General features: G+C 40.4%; 1 protein-coding gene across 3 annotated transcripts in view; it reads right to left on the bottom strand.

Moving 5' to 3' along the window:
• Nucleotides 1–18,091, bottom strand: part of LOC108238991 (transcription factor COE1-A) — an 88,346-nt gene extending 70,255 nt beyond the window's left edge. The window contains exons 1-6 of one of the 3 annotated variants that reach the window (XM_017421405.2): nucleotides 17,940–18,091; nucleotides 17,372–17,831; nucleotides 16,455–16,611; nucleotides 15,791–15,854; nucleotides 14,729–14,784; nucleotides 4,644–4,717 (exon numbers count right to left, since the gene is read on the bottom strand). In XM_017421405.2, coding sequence (XP_017276894.1) covers nucleotides 4,644–4,717; nucleotides 14,729–14,784; nucleotides 15,791–15,854; nucleotides 16,455–16,611; nucleotides 17,372–17,499 — 479 coding nt within the window. In that variant the 5' untranslated portion in view covers nucleotides 17,500–17,831; nucleotides 17,940–18,091. Of the gene's footprint in view, nucleotides 1–4,643; nucleotides 4,718–14,728; nucleotides 14,785–15,790; nucleotides 15,855–16,454; nucleotides 16,612–17,371 lie in introns of all 3 variants that reach the window. The other 2 variants (XM_017421404.2, XM_017421407.2) reach the window with 2 other exon arrangements.
• Nucleotides 18,092–18,982: the final 891 nt, after the last annotated feature.

The raw sequence follows: 18,982 nt of genomic DNA, 5'->3' as shown, positions 1-18,982 counted from the left end.
AATGCTTTGGATTCTTGTAATCAACTACCTTTTTTAACAAAAGTCTCCTGGAGATTATATTTCACTTGTTTTAAATAGAATCAATTGTCAAATTGATGAATTGCTCAATAGCAATAAAGTTTTTTTTTGTTATGTATTAGGAAAGATGCCAAAAGGTGTTTGCCTCTCAAATGTATTTATTTCTCTTACTTGTGTCAATGAATATGAATAAAAGCTACCAAGGCAACAATAAAAAGAACCAAGATGATCAAACTTTACACTCTAAAAACTAGGCAACACACAACTTTATTCAAAAAAGCATTTGGTTTTGAAATAAGCAAAAAAAAAAAAAAAGAGTTGGAATTATATGCAAATCATTCCAAAATTTCTACACTACATCAAATGCAGAAACAGCCTTTTTAAAAATATATATTCTCATTTTTATTGCATTAACCTGTGGAGAAAAAGTTGTCACCATGCTGCATCACTTCTCACTGTTTAAATAAATTAAAGCCCTTTCTAAACTGCTCTGAACATTTTTTTCAACAGACATTTTTCTGTTCATTTATATATTTTTTTTTTTCGGCCAGGTGTTACAACACAAATGCTGTAATACCCATGCCGTGCCACTAGACGGAGAGAACGTCGATATTAGCGACATTTCAAACAACAGAGAAAAAAAACATGCTTTGCTTGGCTAAATATTCTCACAAAACTTGTATTTTTCATTGATATCATTTACAATTTCTTGTCAGTTAATAACTATTTCACCACATGATTGAAATTCAATGGTGAAAGGATCAGGATAAGGTGAGAAAGATGCTGAAAACAAAAAGGTAAAGGTGGTATTACTGTTTGAGCTCCTGGGGCCCTGAGTGACAGTGTGCATGTAAGAAATAGACTGCTACATCATTTCTGAACAGCTTTGTTTCCTGTCCACACAGACATCAAAACCAGTTTTGTTTTGTTTGTTTCTATGATCTGTTTTTCTCACCAAAACTCCATCTGGGTATGGATAGGAGGTGCAACAGAAAATATCTGTTTGTAAAACTATCCAGTGTAGTGAGAACTTGTTGACATTTTGTAATGTTGTAGCTCTAAAGGTGAATTGTCTTGTCAATTTTAATGTCTCAAACTATCTATCTTCTTTACCCACTCCTCCTTTCTATCTGCAGCAGTCACTGTCCACCCTGGACAGATTGCAAGTCCATATAGAGACAAATGACCAACCACACTCTTATCTAAGAACAGCTTAGAGTTATCAGTGAACCTAACATGCATGTTATTGGTCTGCTGGAGGAAACCAGAGTACCTGGAGAAAACCCATGCATTCACAGTGAGAACATGCTAATTCCACCCAGAAAAGCCTCAGGCCAGGAGGTGATCCTGCAACCTTCGCACTGAGAGGCACCAGTTCTAACCACTGCCCTGCTGTGCCACCCTGTGTCAGACCAGTTTAACATAAACACCACAGAGGCATGTTGTTGTACTGCAGCCCAGTCCTGACAGAAAACTCCTTAACAGAAATGTTTGTAGTTCCACAGTGTCTGTTGTTTTGTTTAGGACAGCAGCTGACAGGAACTGCAGGTCACAAGTGTGAAAAATGTGTAACTTGTAGGACCGCATTATTTTCTCACCCCACCAGTTTATTTCTGACTCCAACCCCTAACCATTCATTAGTTGCAGCATAGTAGAAACACAAGGAACAGAAAATGGGAAAAATGCAGAAAATTAAAAAAAATAAGTGATTAAGTAGATGCATAACAAAATATAATGTCACCTAATTAACAGTTTCCATGGATTCCCTCTCAACTCTTTAAACACTTTGGTCTGAGTCAACAGCATTACATGATGATGTTGTAGGATTACAAACATCCACATCATCACTCATTGAGACATTAGCAGAAATGTGTAAAGAGACAACTGACTGACATATTTTTTTATCCTTTATTCTAAAATCACATTGTCTTCTGCTGTTGAACACTGCAGCTTTCAGATGTTCTAATGAGATCTTGTTGTGTGACATGTACAGAATGTGGTTTTGCAGAAATAGGCAAGCCTTTCCTCAAAAACAGCAATATCATTAGGGCTGCTCAATATTAGGACAAATATGGAATTCTTATTACTGAATATTGCATTGATGACATCATCTGCGCCAAATGAAATCCCTTTTCTGACTCCTCTCTGTTTCTTCTGTCATCACAATCCTCACAACACTTCCTGTGTGCTCCAGCATCTCACAGTTACCTTAACTGAGTTTAGACCTCCAGGGCAGTGAGAGTCCAAGCCGTCCTTTGCAACACTGATACTGAGATGACTATAAATTTTTTGATAGATTGCTGAAATAAAAATCTCAATTTCTGAGGGAAACATTTTTTTTTCCACCTATTTGTGCCAGAGCTTCAACCAGTTCTGTGAGGTGGCAGATTGGCCCAGAACATGTGGCTAATCACACCACCGTGACAACAAGCTGCATTGATTAATGGACACCCTGAGCTTTTTTTTTTTTCTGCGAGCGCACATTCAGCGTTGTGTGGAGCTCCCACTGCAGGATCAGCATCTAAGAACTTGATGCAACAGCCGTAACTTTGTCCTCGGCTGCTGTTGCAGAAAGACTCGTGTTTACGTTGATGGAAGAGGTCCTCCTCTCTGCACTGCTGCTCCCTCAGAGGAAAGAGTAGAATAATCCCCTACGACTGTCACAGCGCGGCGTGGAGACCACGTATTGCTCAAGATTCATTCGTGCTAAATTTGTGTCCACAATTTATTCTCCACGTGATGAACAACAATACGTTAGAGTAAAATATGTTGCCAAATGCAGTTTATTTCTAAATTCCTTGTAAATCACTGCAGAATTTTCATCAATATTTCATTAGGCTCTGCAGCTAAGCAGCCTGAGGAATATTCAGTGAGCTATAGAATAAAATATTATGATTTCACCGCTGAAATCCCTGCTTGCGCATATAGATGAACCCCAATTTATATTGTTATAGTTAAAAATTGTTCAGTGACAAGGTCAAGGAATAAGAACAACTTAATTCATGTGCTAAATTTGAATTTTTATAACTGTGCTGTGGAGGCCTGTGCGTGCATATGCATACTTCTTTGTGTTTTTATATATGCGTGCACGTGTGTGTGTGTGTGTGTGTGTGTGTTAGTCTCTGCTTATATTTTATAGTCAGATTGTGGAAGGAGGCCCATTTGTTAGCCACAGAACAACAGAAGAGTTCAGATTGACTAATGAGTTTCTCTGTGTCCTAATTAACCAGGCGTCATACAGACACATATGCACACACAAACGGCTCCTGTTTCCACACACACACATCGTCTATTGTATAGGATAGGATGGTAAAATGCTTCTATAAATAGGCTTCTTTTTCTCCCAACCTACTTTAGAAGAAATTCATCTTTAGGTTATAATTAAAGCAACAACCATGAGAGCCCAAACTAATGTTGCTCAACATATCTGCCTTCATTTGTATGTGACCGAGAGTGTGTGAATGTGTGAGGGGGGTGGGAGGTTTAATGAGGGTGACAGAATAAGAAAGATTGGTTTCTGCAGATTAAGACCTAATTCATGTTTCTGTGTGTGCTCAGGCGCTAAACTTACATGATGTTATTTTTGCCATCTTTACCTGTTTTTACCTGAGTCTCTCAGCAGAGAGTTGTGGGACTGAGTGAACTGTTACTCTCACAATGAATTTGCGATAAAACTTCCCTTCAAAAGGTGGTGCCAAACACACAAAAGACAAAGAAGACAACCACAGAAGAAGAAAAACGACATGGACTCTTGTTTGTTGGAAATGCTGTTTGAGATTGATCATGCCCACAATCAAATAATTTATCACTCAGGAACCACAAGGACAATAAAAACTACATCAAATTCCTGGTGAGAAATCCCTTTTCTTCTTTCATCTCCACCTATTAGGTTGGATTATAAAACAATAGACCCAAATACTGTGTGAGTATGAGCACGTTTGCTTCATCAAGTATGTCAATCCCTTAAAACCTCAATGAGACTACTTTAGGTATTTTTTGAAGCAGATACATATATTTTCCTTCATTTAAAAAAATATCTTCATCCAATCAGAAAAGCAGAAAGCAATAAAATTAAATTAAATTAAAATAAAATGCTGAATTACATTTGTAAAATCAATAGGTTGCAATAAAGTCCAAATCAACAACGGGTCAAAAACAAAAGTTGAATCAGTTAGCCATGATCCCAAGCATGGTTAGGTATTCAACTTAAAAACTACTGTTTGTTTTAATTTGGCACCATTTACTATTTCTTTTTTGTAATTAATATTTTTAGGACATGAGTAAAGTTTAATGGTGATAAAACTGGGACATATTTTTCCAGGTAACTCGTATTCTTGTTGTGGTTTTTAGTAAAAGCTCACAATACAAATTAATGGTGTGTCTGAATTTGTCTCATCGTTTCCCCCCAAATCCTGAATTTTCAAAATCTTCACCTTGAAAAAGAATTTTTAACAATCTCAGTTTATCTCACCAAAAACGCCATTTGCATGTTGTTGAAAGGTGTGAAGTAAAAGCTTGTTTACCAAAATATCAGTGTTTGTGTGAACAGAGCCTGGCAAAGTGTTGTGGAGGTAAAAAAAAAGAGGAGGAAGATTTTGCAAAAGATGTGAAGAGTCTCGTCTCACCTGCACATGATCTCATGTGTCAGCAGCACTCGGCACATCTCTGGGTTCTTATCTTGGCCTTCATAAACAATCGGCTGAAAGGGAGACAGAGGAGGAAAGAAAAACATATTTTAGTGCATTTTCATGGAAAACTGGTAGTCCACTTGTGTAAACTGTTATGTTAACATAAAGTGTTTGTAGATTTAAAAAAACAACAATGTATCTTAGTAGGATAGCTTATCAACCACACAATGGTTTTGTTTGTTTAAAGGGATAGTTCTAATTTTTTTTAAGTAGATGTCATGAAAATGTTATGAGCAATTATTAGCTAACACTGTAAATAGTTCTTTAAATTACTTTGAGTTTAATGCTGACCAGATTGACTAGCTGATGACTAGTTTAAGTGAGGTAAAAAAAAAAGTGGATTGCTGCCATCTTAAAACAACTCCAGTCTCAAAGTTCATAGGTTTATAGAATAAAATAATTTTATTGACCTCTAAAGTAGAGAGATAAAATCATTAAAAACAAGGACAAGAATCACAGATCATCAATAATTGTCTGATTGAGTCCACAACCCCACTGCTGCATCTCCACCTCTGCAGTTTCCTTTACAAGCCACTGGTATCATCCGCAAAAAGAAGGTGCATCCCAAAGAGGCCAAGTTCAAGACACAGTGCTGTCACCTGAGAGAGTGCCCCCCAAGGGTCAATCAGATGACTCACGACATACTCACTAAATTTATATGAACCAACAACTGACTCCTTAAAGCATTTCTTAGGGTCTACAGACAAACGATGTGGATTGAGGACTGAATATCATTCATGTGTAAAGCATCCATCAACACAATGTTGTGACAATGTCTGTGAATGCCCAATGATTGCTTGATAAGCATCACTTGGGGGGGGGGGGTGTCCATATAAATGCAACACGTTCTGTACAGTATCACCGGTCTCTCAGCGACAGACCATCATCGCAGAAGCCAGTCCCTTCGGTTGGAGACCAACGCTCTGCAGGCCTTTATCCTCTTGTCTGGATGTACAAAGATGTACGTGATGTCGCTGTCCACTTTGAGCTTGCAGACACTTGACCCATGATGGCTTTTCAGCTAAAGAACACTTGCTGAAGGCACAGCATACTGATTAAAGCAGAGACCTTGTCAGGAGATGACATCATTGGCAACATCCACAAGCTTCTGTAGCCCCGTCACAGTAAGACTTGCCAGCAAAATGTCATCCGCATAGCAGAATACATTATAATTTACATTATGGATCACAATGCCACAATTCATTAGATCTCTATAGTATACATCAAGCAAGAATGGTAATGACAGGTGTAGACAGGGGCACATTCATAGTTGCAATGAGAAATAACATCAAACACAAGTAAGGCTGCAACATCAGTTCCAAGACCTTGTATAAAACCAAACTGAAGGTCACTGAACTCATGATTCTTGCAATGGTACCGGATAATCATCTCCAAGAGTTTTGCAAACGTGGAAGAGATTGTTATAGGCCATTGTTCAGTAGAGAAAAGTAACAGTGAGGTTTCTTCAAAATAGGCACAAGAGTTCCAATGGTAAAGATTTCAGGACCCACACTGAACCAAAAACAAATGTTCATCATGTCAGAAGGCTGAAAAGATCAGAGGAGGGGGCGTAAAGGAGATACTCAGCCATAGCGCCATCCGTTACAGGGCAGCAGCCTTTCTTCATTGCTCTCATGAGGGTAGCAACTTCAGTGGCAGTAATAGGTGTATATATTGAATCACACTGAATTACAGCACACATTGCTGACACAAACAAGTCAGCCTGAGCAATTGTCTCCAGACAGCAGTCATCATTGCCTGGAGTAAATTTCTCCGCATAGTAATCAGTCAAAACTTCCAGGCTGATCTCCTCTCCAGTAGAGATTTTATTCTAAAACGTCTTTGCTTTACTAGAAGCAAACAATGTCAATAGCCCGAGAGTTTGCAGCTGCCACCCTGCAGCAGTCTTTTTCTGCAAGTTTATGAGAAGTGCACACATGACAATCTCTACATTGTCTCCATATCCAATACCAGAATCGATGTCGGTCTCTTGCAATTCTGGTATCTTGATTCCACCAGTAATTTATAGTTTATGCAAATGCAATTCTATGAACCTTTATATTGCCACCAATTTTGCATTACATAGCTATTTACATAGAATACTATAGTTATTTAAAAGCACAAACAGCAGCAGCAGCTAGCCATGGCAGTCTGAGTGCAGCCTGGGGCACTTCTAACACAAATATCTATAGTTTTTCTGATTTAAAAAAACAGTGTAATGTAAACTTGGTGGTGGTGTAAAAGTTTCTAAAATAGCGTTTACATAAATGACTGAAATGTTGGAGTTTGGAGTTGATTTAGCATGTCTGGGCTTCATTCAGTCTGCCTGTTAACTTGTTAATCTGTTCAGAGTTAAACTTTATTTCCCCAAGCTGAGGGCATTCAAAGAGCTCTCTACAACAAGAAAGACATGAAGTTGGTTTGTTGTTGTGCTGACATTTGTCGTGCTATATTACTTATCCCTGCATGACTACAGGATGAAATAAGAATGTGTTGTGAGAAGCATAAATTGCTGTGAGTTGATCCTATGTTTGGAGTAGTGGCTGGTAGGTGGACGGGACCAGGATGGTGGTTTGAATATTTGAATAATTACAAACACGTCTGAAGAGTGTTTTAACTTAAAATGCCCATCCTCTAATTTTCTATATCAGATGTTAAAAAGGAAATTGTGAAAAATAACTCGGAATCATTAGTGAAACGCCACATAATCTTACAGGTGAAGAATCTACATTGTAGCTCAGATTTGCTAGAATGCGCCACTCACTGCCTGCACTGGTGCATGCATGCATAAAAACAGATTTGCATTTTTGTCAGTACACTGCACCCTGCATCAACCGAACGAGTGTGAAGTGATGATAACATTTTGAAAACACAATGTCAAACTGAGCAAATTTTTTTTGAGTCTTTTTTTATTCTGTAGCTGTTTTCGATGCACTTATTTCACTTATTTTCCCTCTTTTGCATGATAACAGGAAGAGAGGAAAAGTGTTGTTGCTGAGGTTAACAGGTTAGTTCCCACTTTGTGTCAAAGAGTGCACTGCTCGTCACTAACACCATAACACACTCACACCCTTTGTCTCGACACGGGCCGTCTGTTACCCCCTTCACACTCAAACACACACAGCTTATTTTAGGACGAAAAAAACAATCCCCTTCTCATCAGCTGCCGTGCTGAGAAGGTGAATCTCAGAAGTCTGACAGAAAATTAGGTTGTGTACTCATAACGGCCACACTTTCTGCTGCTGAAAACCCACTCCAGCTAAGGTGTCAACTGCTTCCATTATACAACGCTCGTGGTTGTGTAAGGAAGCTCAGAGTAAAGCTCAGGCATAAAGTCATACACCACTAAGCTATCCATCAATCTGTACGCACGCCGTGTCTGTCTTTGGTCTATTCCAGTCTGTTTGATCTGTCATTCTGAGCTGCAGAGAGTCTCACTGAGTGACAAGCTCACTTTTCTCAAGAAACAGCCAAGAAGTTTCTCTGTCTTTTGTAATAATCTTCAGCTCAGAGTCAGATTTCTCTTCTGCCATCAGGTAAACATTAGTCGATTAAGTTCCTGTGGTAAAAGCTTAGCAGCTCCTAACAGTGTAATATACGAAGGCCATGTTGCAATGAAAGGCGGGTAAGCATGTAATTGCCTGTGTCTGTGTGTGTTCATTTGTCAAAAGGAATCCTGAACCACTGGATGGGCTTAAATGAAACATTCAGAACGTAAGCACTGGATGTATATCAATAACTGATTAACTTTTGGAATCAACTTGATTCAAGATGGCTGCCACAGCTAACTGGCTTTAGCAAAACACAAAAATGGCTCTGAGTCAAGCCAGATATTGAGCTAATATTTGGTAAAAAGCTGAAGGTCATCTCCAACACAGACACTGAGCACTAATAGATCACATAAGGTCTTTCTTTAAAACTTTGACTTGCAAGGCAGCAGACAATATTTCATTACATTAAAGATAATAAAGTGTATTCTTCCTGAAACATTTTTTAATTCCCTTAATTAAACCTAAAAGTATTTCCCTTTCACGAAAAGTCTAAACAATTTCGTTGTTTTTTTGTGTTTATTTTTTTTTAGAGACATGACTCAACTTATTAGTGACACCATTATGAGGAGTTATTATTTGTGATTTAATAAAAAACAATTATAGACTATAAAACTGAGTGAAGTTTCATACAGGCACAGACCAGGAAAAAAGGTGTTTTGCACAAATGTTGAAAGAGACAGGACTGTCCTTCAAGGGGCCCCCAGGCCTGCGTGATCCTGATGGGGCTCCAGCGTGAGCAAAGACCGACAGAGACAGAGACCCTCATTTGTAGAACTTGCTCCTACATGGCCCCCAGAAGATAGCTTGGATAGACGCAGCATTAATGTAGAGCAGCAGTCTGGGGGCCACACTGCTGTAGCCTAAAGCTTTTCATTTTAATAGCATGCTGTCTCTGGGACCTTCTGTGTTTTCTGGAACTGGAGACCCCATGTGTTTCAGAACCTGGGCTCTTGTCAGTTATAATTTTCCACGCATGCAACACACACACACACACACTCTGCTGAAAATGTATCGACACATAAATGTGGAGCCTGAGAGGCTCTTGGTGGTCCGGGACTCGGGAGGGGAGATGTGAACACCCGGGCAACGCTAGCATGATGTGTAACATGAAGCAAAACTAATATAAGCTTAAAGCAGAAACTGGAACAACATGCAGGCTCGGCTAACGCTAGGCTAACTTTTCCAAAACACTGAGTGGATCCAGAAAACACAACAAACAGTTATCCAGACCGAAAACATTTTAAATGACCTCAGGCAAAGCTGAAATGTTGACACACAGATGAAACATGTCTGCAACATCTAAACTATAAAATCACCCGTCTAACAGACATTTCTTTAAGAATTTAGGAAATAGTACCAACTCCTGATTTGTTGTCTTTAACACATAAGTAAATATTACTTTTTAATGGGTCTCAATACTTCTATTCATTCTTTGGGAGTAAATTCAGATGACTTGTACTATTTAGTAGTGCTGAAAAACAAATAAAATAAAGGCCTAGCATTGCTTGAAAAAATGCATTTCACCCACTGCCTTTCATGCCAGATTTTTATCCTAAGATCGTCTTGTGTTGAGAAATGATGGAATTCTGGCCATTTTGGTTAAACCTTAAAAATAACTTTATACACACTCTCATGTCATATTGCATGATTTGTTAGCTCTTGGATTATGTGTTGTGAAAGACTGTTAGCTACTACCACACCCAATTTTAGCTTAATATCTGTAAAATTGGAGTTATGGTCGTTTTTGTGAATTCTAAGGTTAGTTGGCTGTGGTGGCCATCTTAAATTGGATTGTAGGCTTACATTCAATTTTGTAAGTTTTATTAAAACCTGTCTGCTAACAGAGTTGATTGCTAAAGTTAATGGTAAAATTCTAGACCCTGCGTAATCTGCTAGTGTCAACATTTTTAAGTTTTTAAGATCAGCTGGCTGTGGCAGCCATCTTGAATTAGGTTGACTCCAAAAGTTATTCACACACACAGATGTAGGTAAAAGCATAATTGCCCGCATTCGCCTTTCAGCAGCAGGCGTTAAAAACATCCCTGCTTTGTGCAAATCCTGCCAGAATGAATAATGTCCCTACAAATAATTGATGAAAACAAACAGGTAAATTCTGTTGTTCTTTTCGGAATCATATCCAGCCGACTCATTTCTTTGTCATTTCTTGACACATCTTGATCTTTGCCAACAGTCTTTAGTCTGTTTCGGTTTTGTTTGGACTTCAGGAGAGGTGCAGCTTCTTACTCTGTGAGGACTCATGAAAGAAAGACTTCTTGTTAACTCTGTCCTGCTTGGTAACCAGAGAGATCTGGATCTTCTTGTGGAAAAAAAAACCAACAAAAAAACAAACATCTGACAATGCTAAAAATCATTTGCATAGAATATCTGAGCTCCCCTCTTTGACAGGTTCTTGCCCATGTTCTTGTCATCTCTGTCACTTTCCCTGCTCTTCTCCTCTTCTTTCATCTGCTTTCCCCACCTCTGTCTCCTCCTTTTCTCCGCCTCACCGGGCCTTTCACACCGTATCTTTGCTGCTCTCGCCTGCGCCTTTGAAGCGACGTGACATGTGCGGCATGTAAACAAGGAGCCGTCGAGCAGGGAACACACTTCCTCCTGCGTTAGTGTCAGTTTGACTTGTAAGCTAAAAGTGATCCGGCAGGGCCACGGTGACAGACGCTTTATTCTGTGGGACAGAGAGCAGTGATCAACGATGCTTCTGAAGACCAGGACATGATCGTGTCCTCCGCTTAACACAGTGAGCGCTCAAACACAAAGCAGCAATAAAAATAGAACAATAACAGAAATAGGTACCAGCTATAAGTGCCACATGTTACAGCTTCCTCTACTTTCCACACATTGTTCAGACACGTTACAAAACAGGACATATGAGCAAAACTACACCTGACTCCTTCAAACACAAGTTAGGTCCACTCTTTGAGCACCATCTATTAGTTTTAGTGATGAGAAAACATCCATACGCTCAATATTGAGTCATCAAAAGTATATTGTATCGAGTTAATCACATAAAATGGGTGTAAAACTAGAGAGAAACTGATTTTTTTTCAAAAACTGCAGTGTGAATGCTGAGAGCTAATTGAAGAAGCTGAAACTGCGTTGTTAAAGACAAAAGGAGCAAAACACAAGCTAAAAATAACAAAACAAAAGTATATATATTAGTTAAAAGCTAAAAGTAGCAAATGGATAGCTAAAAGCTAAAATTAACAGAAGGCTAGCTAAAAGTAGAAAAATGGCAGCTAGAAGCTAGTTAGCTGAAGCTAAAAGTTAGCTGAAGGTTAGAAGTAGCAAAAGACTAGATATGAGCTAAAAGTAGGAAAACGGCAGCTAAATGTCAAAAGTAGTATAAAAGACAAAAAAATGAGGCAGCATGATGAAGCAGATTTCAAAGAGAGGAATGTTTTTGAAGGAACTGAAGAGATCTCAATGTCCTATGGGGAAAGCATTTGCAAATAAAGTTAAGTATTTTGAAAAATTTAAGATCTACAAAAACCATCAAAACACCCATCTCATGTACGAGCTGAATGATTTTTTTTATATATGAACAACTAAAATAGCACAAAGTAGTTAGATTGCAAAAAACATAAGGGAAATAAAAACGAGGAGAACAGCAGTGTGAATGCTGAGTCAGTTCCAGACCACCTGCCTGTCCTCTGGTTCCTGTGTTTTCCCCGCAGGTCTCGGCCTTCAGCCTTTCTGAAACAGTGAGTTATCTTCCACAGGGGTTTTACGTTCCGCATTCTGAGAGAAACATTTGCAGCACTTGTCTTCAGCGCCTAAATCCCATGTGGTCCATGCCGTTTATCCAGCGTGGCAGTGAGCGCGTTATACCTCACTGCAACTGTTTCGCCCCCATCCTCTCTTATCTTCTTCTATTTCTGGACTTTAACAGTCCTTAAAGAATGCTGCTGCTGCAGCCGCGTCTAGACCGCTGAGATTAACAGACCGTCTCTGTGGAAGCAGCCGCGACTAAACTGATCTCACCGTGAGAAGCTGCTGGTGTTTGACTTCTGATGCTCCTCTGGGAGATCCAGTTTGTCAAAAGCTGATAAACAAAACACATCTATTTAATGAGAGTTTTAGGTTGTTGTTCTTTTAAAATGTAACACAAATTCAACAGCCACACAATGAGTGGATTGCAAATTGGATTTTTTTTTCATTTGTTTTGTAAAAAAATGTTACATCTGATTGGTTAATTGGCCTTTGGAAGCAGTATATGAGTGAGTGTATGTGTCTGACTTTACTGTCATTCAAAATAAAATAAAATCTTTATCTTATAGCATCATATAGAAAAAAGCCAGCTCAATTTTTTTGCATAATTCATGGAGTTTTGAGACAAAGAGATCATTTAAGAACAATAAAATTGTGTTTTTTCCCAGCTGTTGGAGTGTATTTCAAAGGCTTTTTGTCAATTGTGGTGGAAATAAATAAATATTGGCGTGTATTTTGAATTTGACTAAATCAAGCTATGTTTTTCTCTTGTCTTCAGCTGTATGATGAGACCCATGAGCAGAGCGGCTTCACTTTTCCTGTTTGGCAGGACAACAATGAGCAGGAACAAGTGTGTGGAGTTAGAAAGACAGCGGCCATGACATCACTGACCAACAAAGCCAGACCGCACGGCTGTTTTGGTTCGGCCACCTGTTAATGTTCCATTCCTCTAATGCTGGGAATCTCACACACACACACACACAGGCCTTATTAGGACATTGCACTGACTCCCATTCATTGTGTAGCCAAACCTTAAAGTGATACTTCAGAACTTTTAAAGTGAAGTTCTGTGAAAAGGTTATGAGCTATAAATATCTTACTTGTTGCAGATAGCGCTTTGAGCTGCATCAGTTTGGAGAATTAGAGTTTAATTCTGACCAGAGCTAACAGCTAGTGTAGCGAGGTCATGACCAAAATAGACTGTTGTTGTCTTAAAGCAAGCCTAAAGCAAATATTGATAAACAGGCTATGTGGAATTTGTTGTCTATCGTTAGGAAAGGAGCAGATTTGTCCATTTTTTCTTTCCTCTGCTCCCCTTTCATGCATAAATTGTGTGTAAATTTGTTGAGGTTTGTCACACTTTTGTGTTGGTGAAATAATAATTGTTATTTTTTTAAATTAGATGCGTGAAATAAATAAAATGAAGCAAAAGTTCGGTCTAAAAAATTTCACGACCGTTCAGGCAAGCACCATTTTCTAAACGTTTACATTGCCATCAGTTTCAAATTGTAAAATTACTCGCTTAGAAATCTACGGTTTCTTGCAAGCACAAAAGGCAGCAGCTAGCTTTAGCACTTCCTGTGCTGCCTGGGGCACTTGATTCAGAAACGTTGTAATGTTTCTAATGGAATAACTGGAATGTGAAATTGATGCCAATGAGATTTTTGCGATTACAACTGGTTTAAAATGGCTCTGAAATCCACTTTGGTCCTAGACTTGCCATTAGGTCTTCACTCCAGTTAGAAGTGAGTTCAAACTGAGGTCGATCAAAAAGCTTTTTACAACAGGTAAGATATTATTTGTTTATAACCTTTCAACAGAACCGCACTTCCAAAGATCTGAACCATTCCTTCAGCCGAAACTCAGTCCAAACCTCGACTGTGGAAATCCTGATCTGCTCATACAAACACTCAACTGAGCAATTTTTTTAAATGTTCCTATAGGCTTAATAAAACTGCATGTTCATTTTCTTAGACATTCTTGAGTGTGTGTGTGAGAGAGACTTGCCTAACTGTGTGTAGAGCCGAGGCTAAACAGTGTTATTGTGCAGCCGTGTGGTCCCGCAGGCCTGCCAGACACACACAAACACACACAGTATGTGGTGCAGTGTGGCAGCAGTAATGTGAGACTGTCAGAGCCGGCGTGGAGTCACATTAGCGAGTGTTCAGTGCTCAGTGGCTCCTCACACCCTGCCACACATGCACACACACTCCGCAAAAAAGTCAAAATCAGTCTAAATTCTAACTGATTACCTGAGGCAAAAACAGCAACAAAAAACAACAACAACAAAAAAAACTTTCTCTGTCCTAACTCTTCCTGGCACTCTTTTTCTGTCTCTCATAAATAAAAACAAAAACATTAGGAGCAAAATTGGATGTGATCAGAAAATGTTTCCCACTCAGCAGAAAGAATCCCAGAGGTGCCACTTCCCACTGCGAGCAGCAGCATTATGCTCCTGTTCCTCAACACCCGCTCGCCGCCTCCTCGCTCTAATCACAGCAAGAGAAGCACAGGCAAAAATGCCCGCAGCCATGCAGGGTGTGTGTGAGTGTGTGTGTGCCCCCACCCACATACTGCACACACATAAACACTCATCTCTGTGTGTAAAAGTACAGTAGGAGCAGGAGGAAGAGGAGGGCGGCGGATCAGTGGAGCAGCTCATTGTCAGGAAGGTAACAGGAGAGGTGACAGACTCCTGTCAGTGTGTGAATATAAGTGTGTGTGCGAGTGTGTGTGTGTGTTTACCTGTTTAGTCATGGAGTCTATGAGTCGGACATAAAAGTCCTGCTCTGTTCTGATGCCTGTTGGGATCCAGAGGAGGAAGAAAACGATCAACTTTACATGAATTAGACAAAACAAACTGTTACAAAAACATGAAGTCAAATTAATTTGCAAGAAACTTTTGATTCTTGCAGTTCTTGGCAAAAGATTTTACAAAAATTTCTGTATTTTCCAGATGGAATTTCACACTCAAAATAAGACTGTTCACAGTTTTAAATTTTTCCCTTTTTTGATTAATTTCCCCTCTAATTAAACCCTGATGAAATACAACAACTCAGTGTATGGATGTTTTCTCTTTCTTGTATAGAGGGGAGAGGTTAGTTGCCCTCATATGAAATCTGAAACACTTTTTTTTTTTCTTTCAAGGAATAGAAAGAGTTATAATTAAACCTTTTTGTAAGTAAACGTTATGACGCTCTTGCATAATGAGAAATTAAAATGTCTGAGTCAGCTGGCTTTATTCAGAGCATAAACCACACTCTTGTCTCAGTGTTGAGCAATTTTTTCACGCCATATGAGTGTGTTTAAGTGGCGCAACAATGAAGGCTATAACTGGAATAAAAAAAGAAGCCTCTTTTCATGTTTTAATCATCTGCAGTGATTAATCATCAGCGGGGCCAACACACTTTAAACAGCAACAAGTGAAGGCCTCATGTTGCTGCAATTTGTTGCTTCAGTTCTGGCTGAGGTATCAATGTTCCTGCTGCTTCTTCCTGCATCTCAGGGCCCCATTTTTTTTCAGGCTGGACAGCCTAATTTAGGGACAGTGACAGTGATAAAGACGCAGAGCTGCAACAAATGGCCTGCAACAGCTGCGCTGAAATTTGACTAATAGGTATCATGAAACTCTGACATAAACAAGCTGTGGCTGCCTGATGCTCCTCTGCAGCGTTTCCTCCCTCATTCACCCCACAGTACAGCTCAAAATAACCCTCCCTCCCCCCACCCCCCCAGCCCTTGGGCATATTTCCTATTGATCAGGCAGCTGATTGAATGAAAGCGGACTGTGATCAGGGTGCCACTCACCGTTGCTGTACAGGAGCTGCAGCCTGTAGTGAATCCCGTTGTTGGTCTTCTCACCGCTTGTCTCCTTAACGCACACAACAAACACCGAGCTGTTTATTCAAATTTAGGGCACTTTAAAAAAATATTTCTTAAAAAAAAAAAAATTAGAAAAAGATCTTTCTGCACTTGTAGGCCAGTAGAGTTGGCTTACTAAAGTATTCACGGGTGAAATAAAACATGTGGGAGAAGCGCAGCCTTGTAATTTCTCGCAGTCATTGCGTTATTGTGGAGTTTTTTTTAATTCCTCTGTAATTAGCAGTTATGTTTGGAGGGGGCCCAATAAATCCGACAGTGGATTCTGCCGCTGCATTGCGATGTCATAATTGATGAGGAGGTTTGCAGCGCTGTTGTTTTTACAGAACAAGTGTTTGTGTTGAACTGGGCTGTAAATTAAAGCGTCCAAAGACGGGAGGGTGAATGTCAGGGGAACAAATGGACACGAGTGTTCCTGACTTCAGGCATAATAATAATAATAATAATAATAATAATAATAATAATAATAATAATAATAATAATAATAATAATAATAACATGTTATCATGCGGTCTTTACGCAGATCGGGCCCTGCGGATGAGCTTAAAATGGTCCCATTTTCTTCATGACATGTTGTGTTTTCTGCGCCCACCTTCTCTTTCTCGATGAAGTCCACGAAGTTGGTCCTCTCGATCTCCACGGGCTGGCCCTGCCGGTCGTACAGAGCCAGGACGAAGTGGAAGAAGTTGGACTTGCGCAGGTTGGAGGGCGGCTGCTTCTCGAAGTGCGCCCGGGCCAGACCCACTCCGCTGCACACAGGACACACAGGAGCCGCGTTCAGGCACAGCCAGCAATTATTTATTTAGTTATTTTTAAAATTTTAGAATAATAGTAATAATATTAATAATAAAAATTCTTGATTTTTTTTTTAAAAAGGAAACGCTACAAAAAAAATATGCCAGGGGCCTTAAGGGATGAACTCAATCTGCTCGTGGGAATTTATTGTGATTTATTTAACTCGCGCTTCTTCGCGATTTAGAACATAGTTAATTTCTAAAGGAGAAGGGTGGGAGAAAAGCTAAAAATATAGATAAAATAAATCGAATAGTTCAATATTAAAAGTTCATGCAAAAAGGAGGTCATAATTTATTCATATATATATTTTTTTTTTACTTTTCTGATTGAATTACAGTTTTCTATAGAGGGGAAAAAAGCTAAATATTCTTACTCAAAAACCTGAACTTATTATTTTATTCATTTGATTTGTTTTTCCATTAATCACAACTACAGGGTTTTGTTTAAAAATCTGGACCAGCACGTGCTCCCAGTAACTGTAAACTGATCCTGAACTCTTCCCCAATTTATCTCCTCAGAATTTAAAAGCACAAGTCCTTTTTTTATTTTTCGGGACAGCAGCAGCCTGTAGGGTCTTCACTTTTTTAAGCACTTTGATTTCATCTCATTCNGGGGGCGGGAGGGGGGGGGGGGGGGGGGGGGGGGGGGGGGGGGGGGGGGGGGGGGGGGGGGGGGGGGAGACAGCCTCCGATCTGTAACCCGGGCAGAGCTCACCTCTGAGCGGCCGTGTTGGCGTCCAGTACGCCGCTTCCCTGCATCCAGCTCCGGACGTTCATGCCTCCCAGCGGCTCCTCTTTCAGACTGCTGCCGCTTCTCTGGATGCTTTCCTGGATCCCAAACATGAACAGACCCTACGAGGCTTTACCTCGTCTCTTTTTGGGTGGGTTTACTAATCTGTCCACCCAGCTGCGCACTTGTCCCGCGGTGGATCCTCGCCTCCGACTAATGCGCTCGGGGAGATGCGCTCCTGGAATCAGGCGCTGCGCTCGCTCTTCCTCCGGCTCTAGTCCCGAGGAGGGAGTGGATGAGAGGGCGGAAATTCATACAAGAGCACGGGGATCCAGACTGAATACTTCAGCTGCGACGTAAAGTCGTTTAAAGGGGGTGGAAGGAAGCAGGGTTGGCTCTGTGCGCAAAGAGGTCAGTCCCGGTGCGCTGAAATCCAAAGTTTGAGCTGTCAGAGAGGGAGAAGAAAAAAAGAAGATCAGCCAGCACCCGGATCAGATGTCATCCTTGTTTCACACTTCTTTTCTTCTTCTTTTCACTCGTTCCCCTCCTCTACCTCAGCCCTGTGCTGTCCAACCCAGCGCTGGATGAGCTCTCGCTGCTCCGCGCTCACTCTCAGGGAACCGCTTTGTGACTCTTCCCAAAGGACCCCCTCTCTGAGAAGCAAACACGGGCTTCTCCCACCCTGGGGGGAGAGAGAGAGAAAGAGAGAGAGAGAGAGAGAGAGAGAGAGAGAGAGAGAGAGAGAGAGAGAGAGAGACGGGTGGGAGTGGAATTAGAAGGGGGAAAGGAGGGGAGGGGACCGGAGGAGACGTAAAAGCGAGAAGACGCCCCCAAACAAAGAGGAGAGTGGATCAGCTCTGCCTCATGGAGCTCCTCTGTCCCGGTCCGGGTCTCTGCTCAGTCCTGGCTCATTTAAGGAAACAATGTCCAAGAAGAGTTTTCCATCTCGAGCTCTTTCGCGCGCAAAAGCCCTAAAAAAACCCCCCAAACTTCGAAAAGATTTCTCTGCTCATTTGGGCGCAAAGTCGGCTACAGTTTACAGTTAGAGCTCTGGGTTTTGACTAACACTTGGAGAAGAGCTTCCTGGAAATAATGAAACAAAGGAACAACACCAAAAAAAAAAAAGAAAAAATAAACATTTTGTCATCAACCAAAACAAAACGAATTCAAACCAAATCTCCCCGTAAAAAGCGACAATATTGAATCTCGTCCAGTCCAAATTCCTCTCTAAGTGCCTCTCTGTCACACCGCAGCTCCAAGTTTTAGTCCCCACCAGCCGGCTCGGTCATGATCATTTATATAAAAGCCATTATTCCTGCTCCCCATTGTCCTCCATGTACACACACACGCACGCACACACATACACACAGAGGGCCCACTTTTAGCGCCGCGAGACGCACAAACAAAAGTGACAATAACAATAATTAGCTCAAAATAACAATGAACATAATTGAGGATAATTGCAACCAGATATCCCTGCTTTGTCTCTCCCTCTGGCACCATCTGTTATTTGAAACTATTTATCACACCGCAGGGAGAGAGAGAGTTGGGGGCCCAAACCTAAATCCAAACAATAATAATAACAGATGATGCTGC

This window comes from Kryptolebias marmoratus, linkage group LG13, assembly GCF_001649575.2.
Source record: "Kryptolebias marmoratus isolate JLee-2015 linkage group LG13, ASM164957v2, whole genome shotgun sequence".
Taxonomy (NCBI): Eukaryota; Metazoa; Chordata; class Actinopteri; order Cyprinodontiformes; family Rivulidae; genus Kryptolebias; species Kryptolebias marmoratus.
The sequence above is the reverse complement of the archived record's forward strand: the minus strand, read 5'-3'. Positions and strand labels throughout refer to the sequence as shown.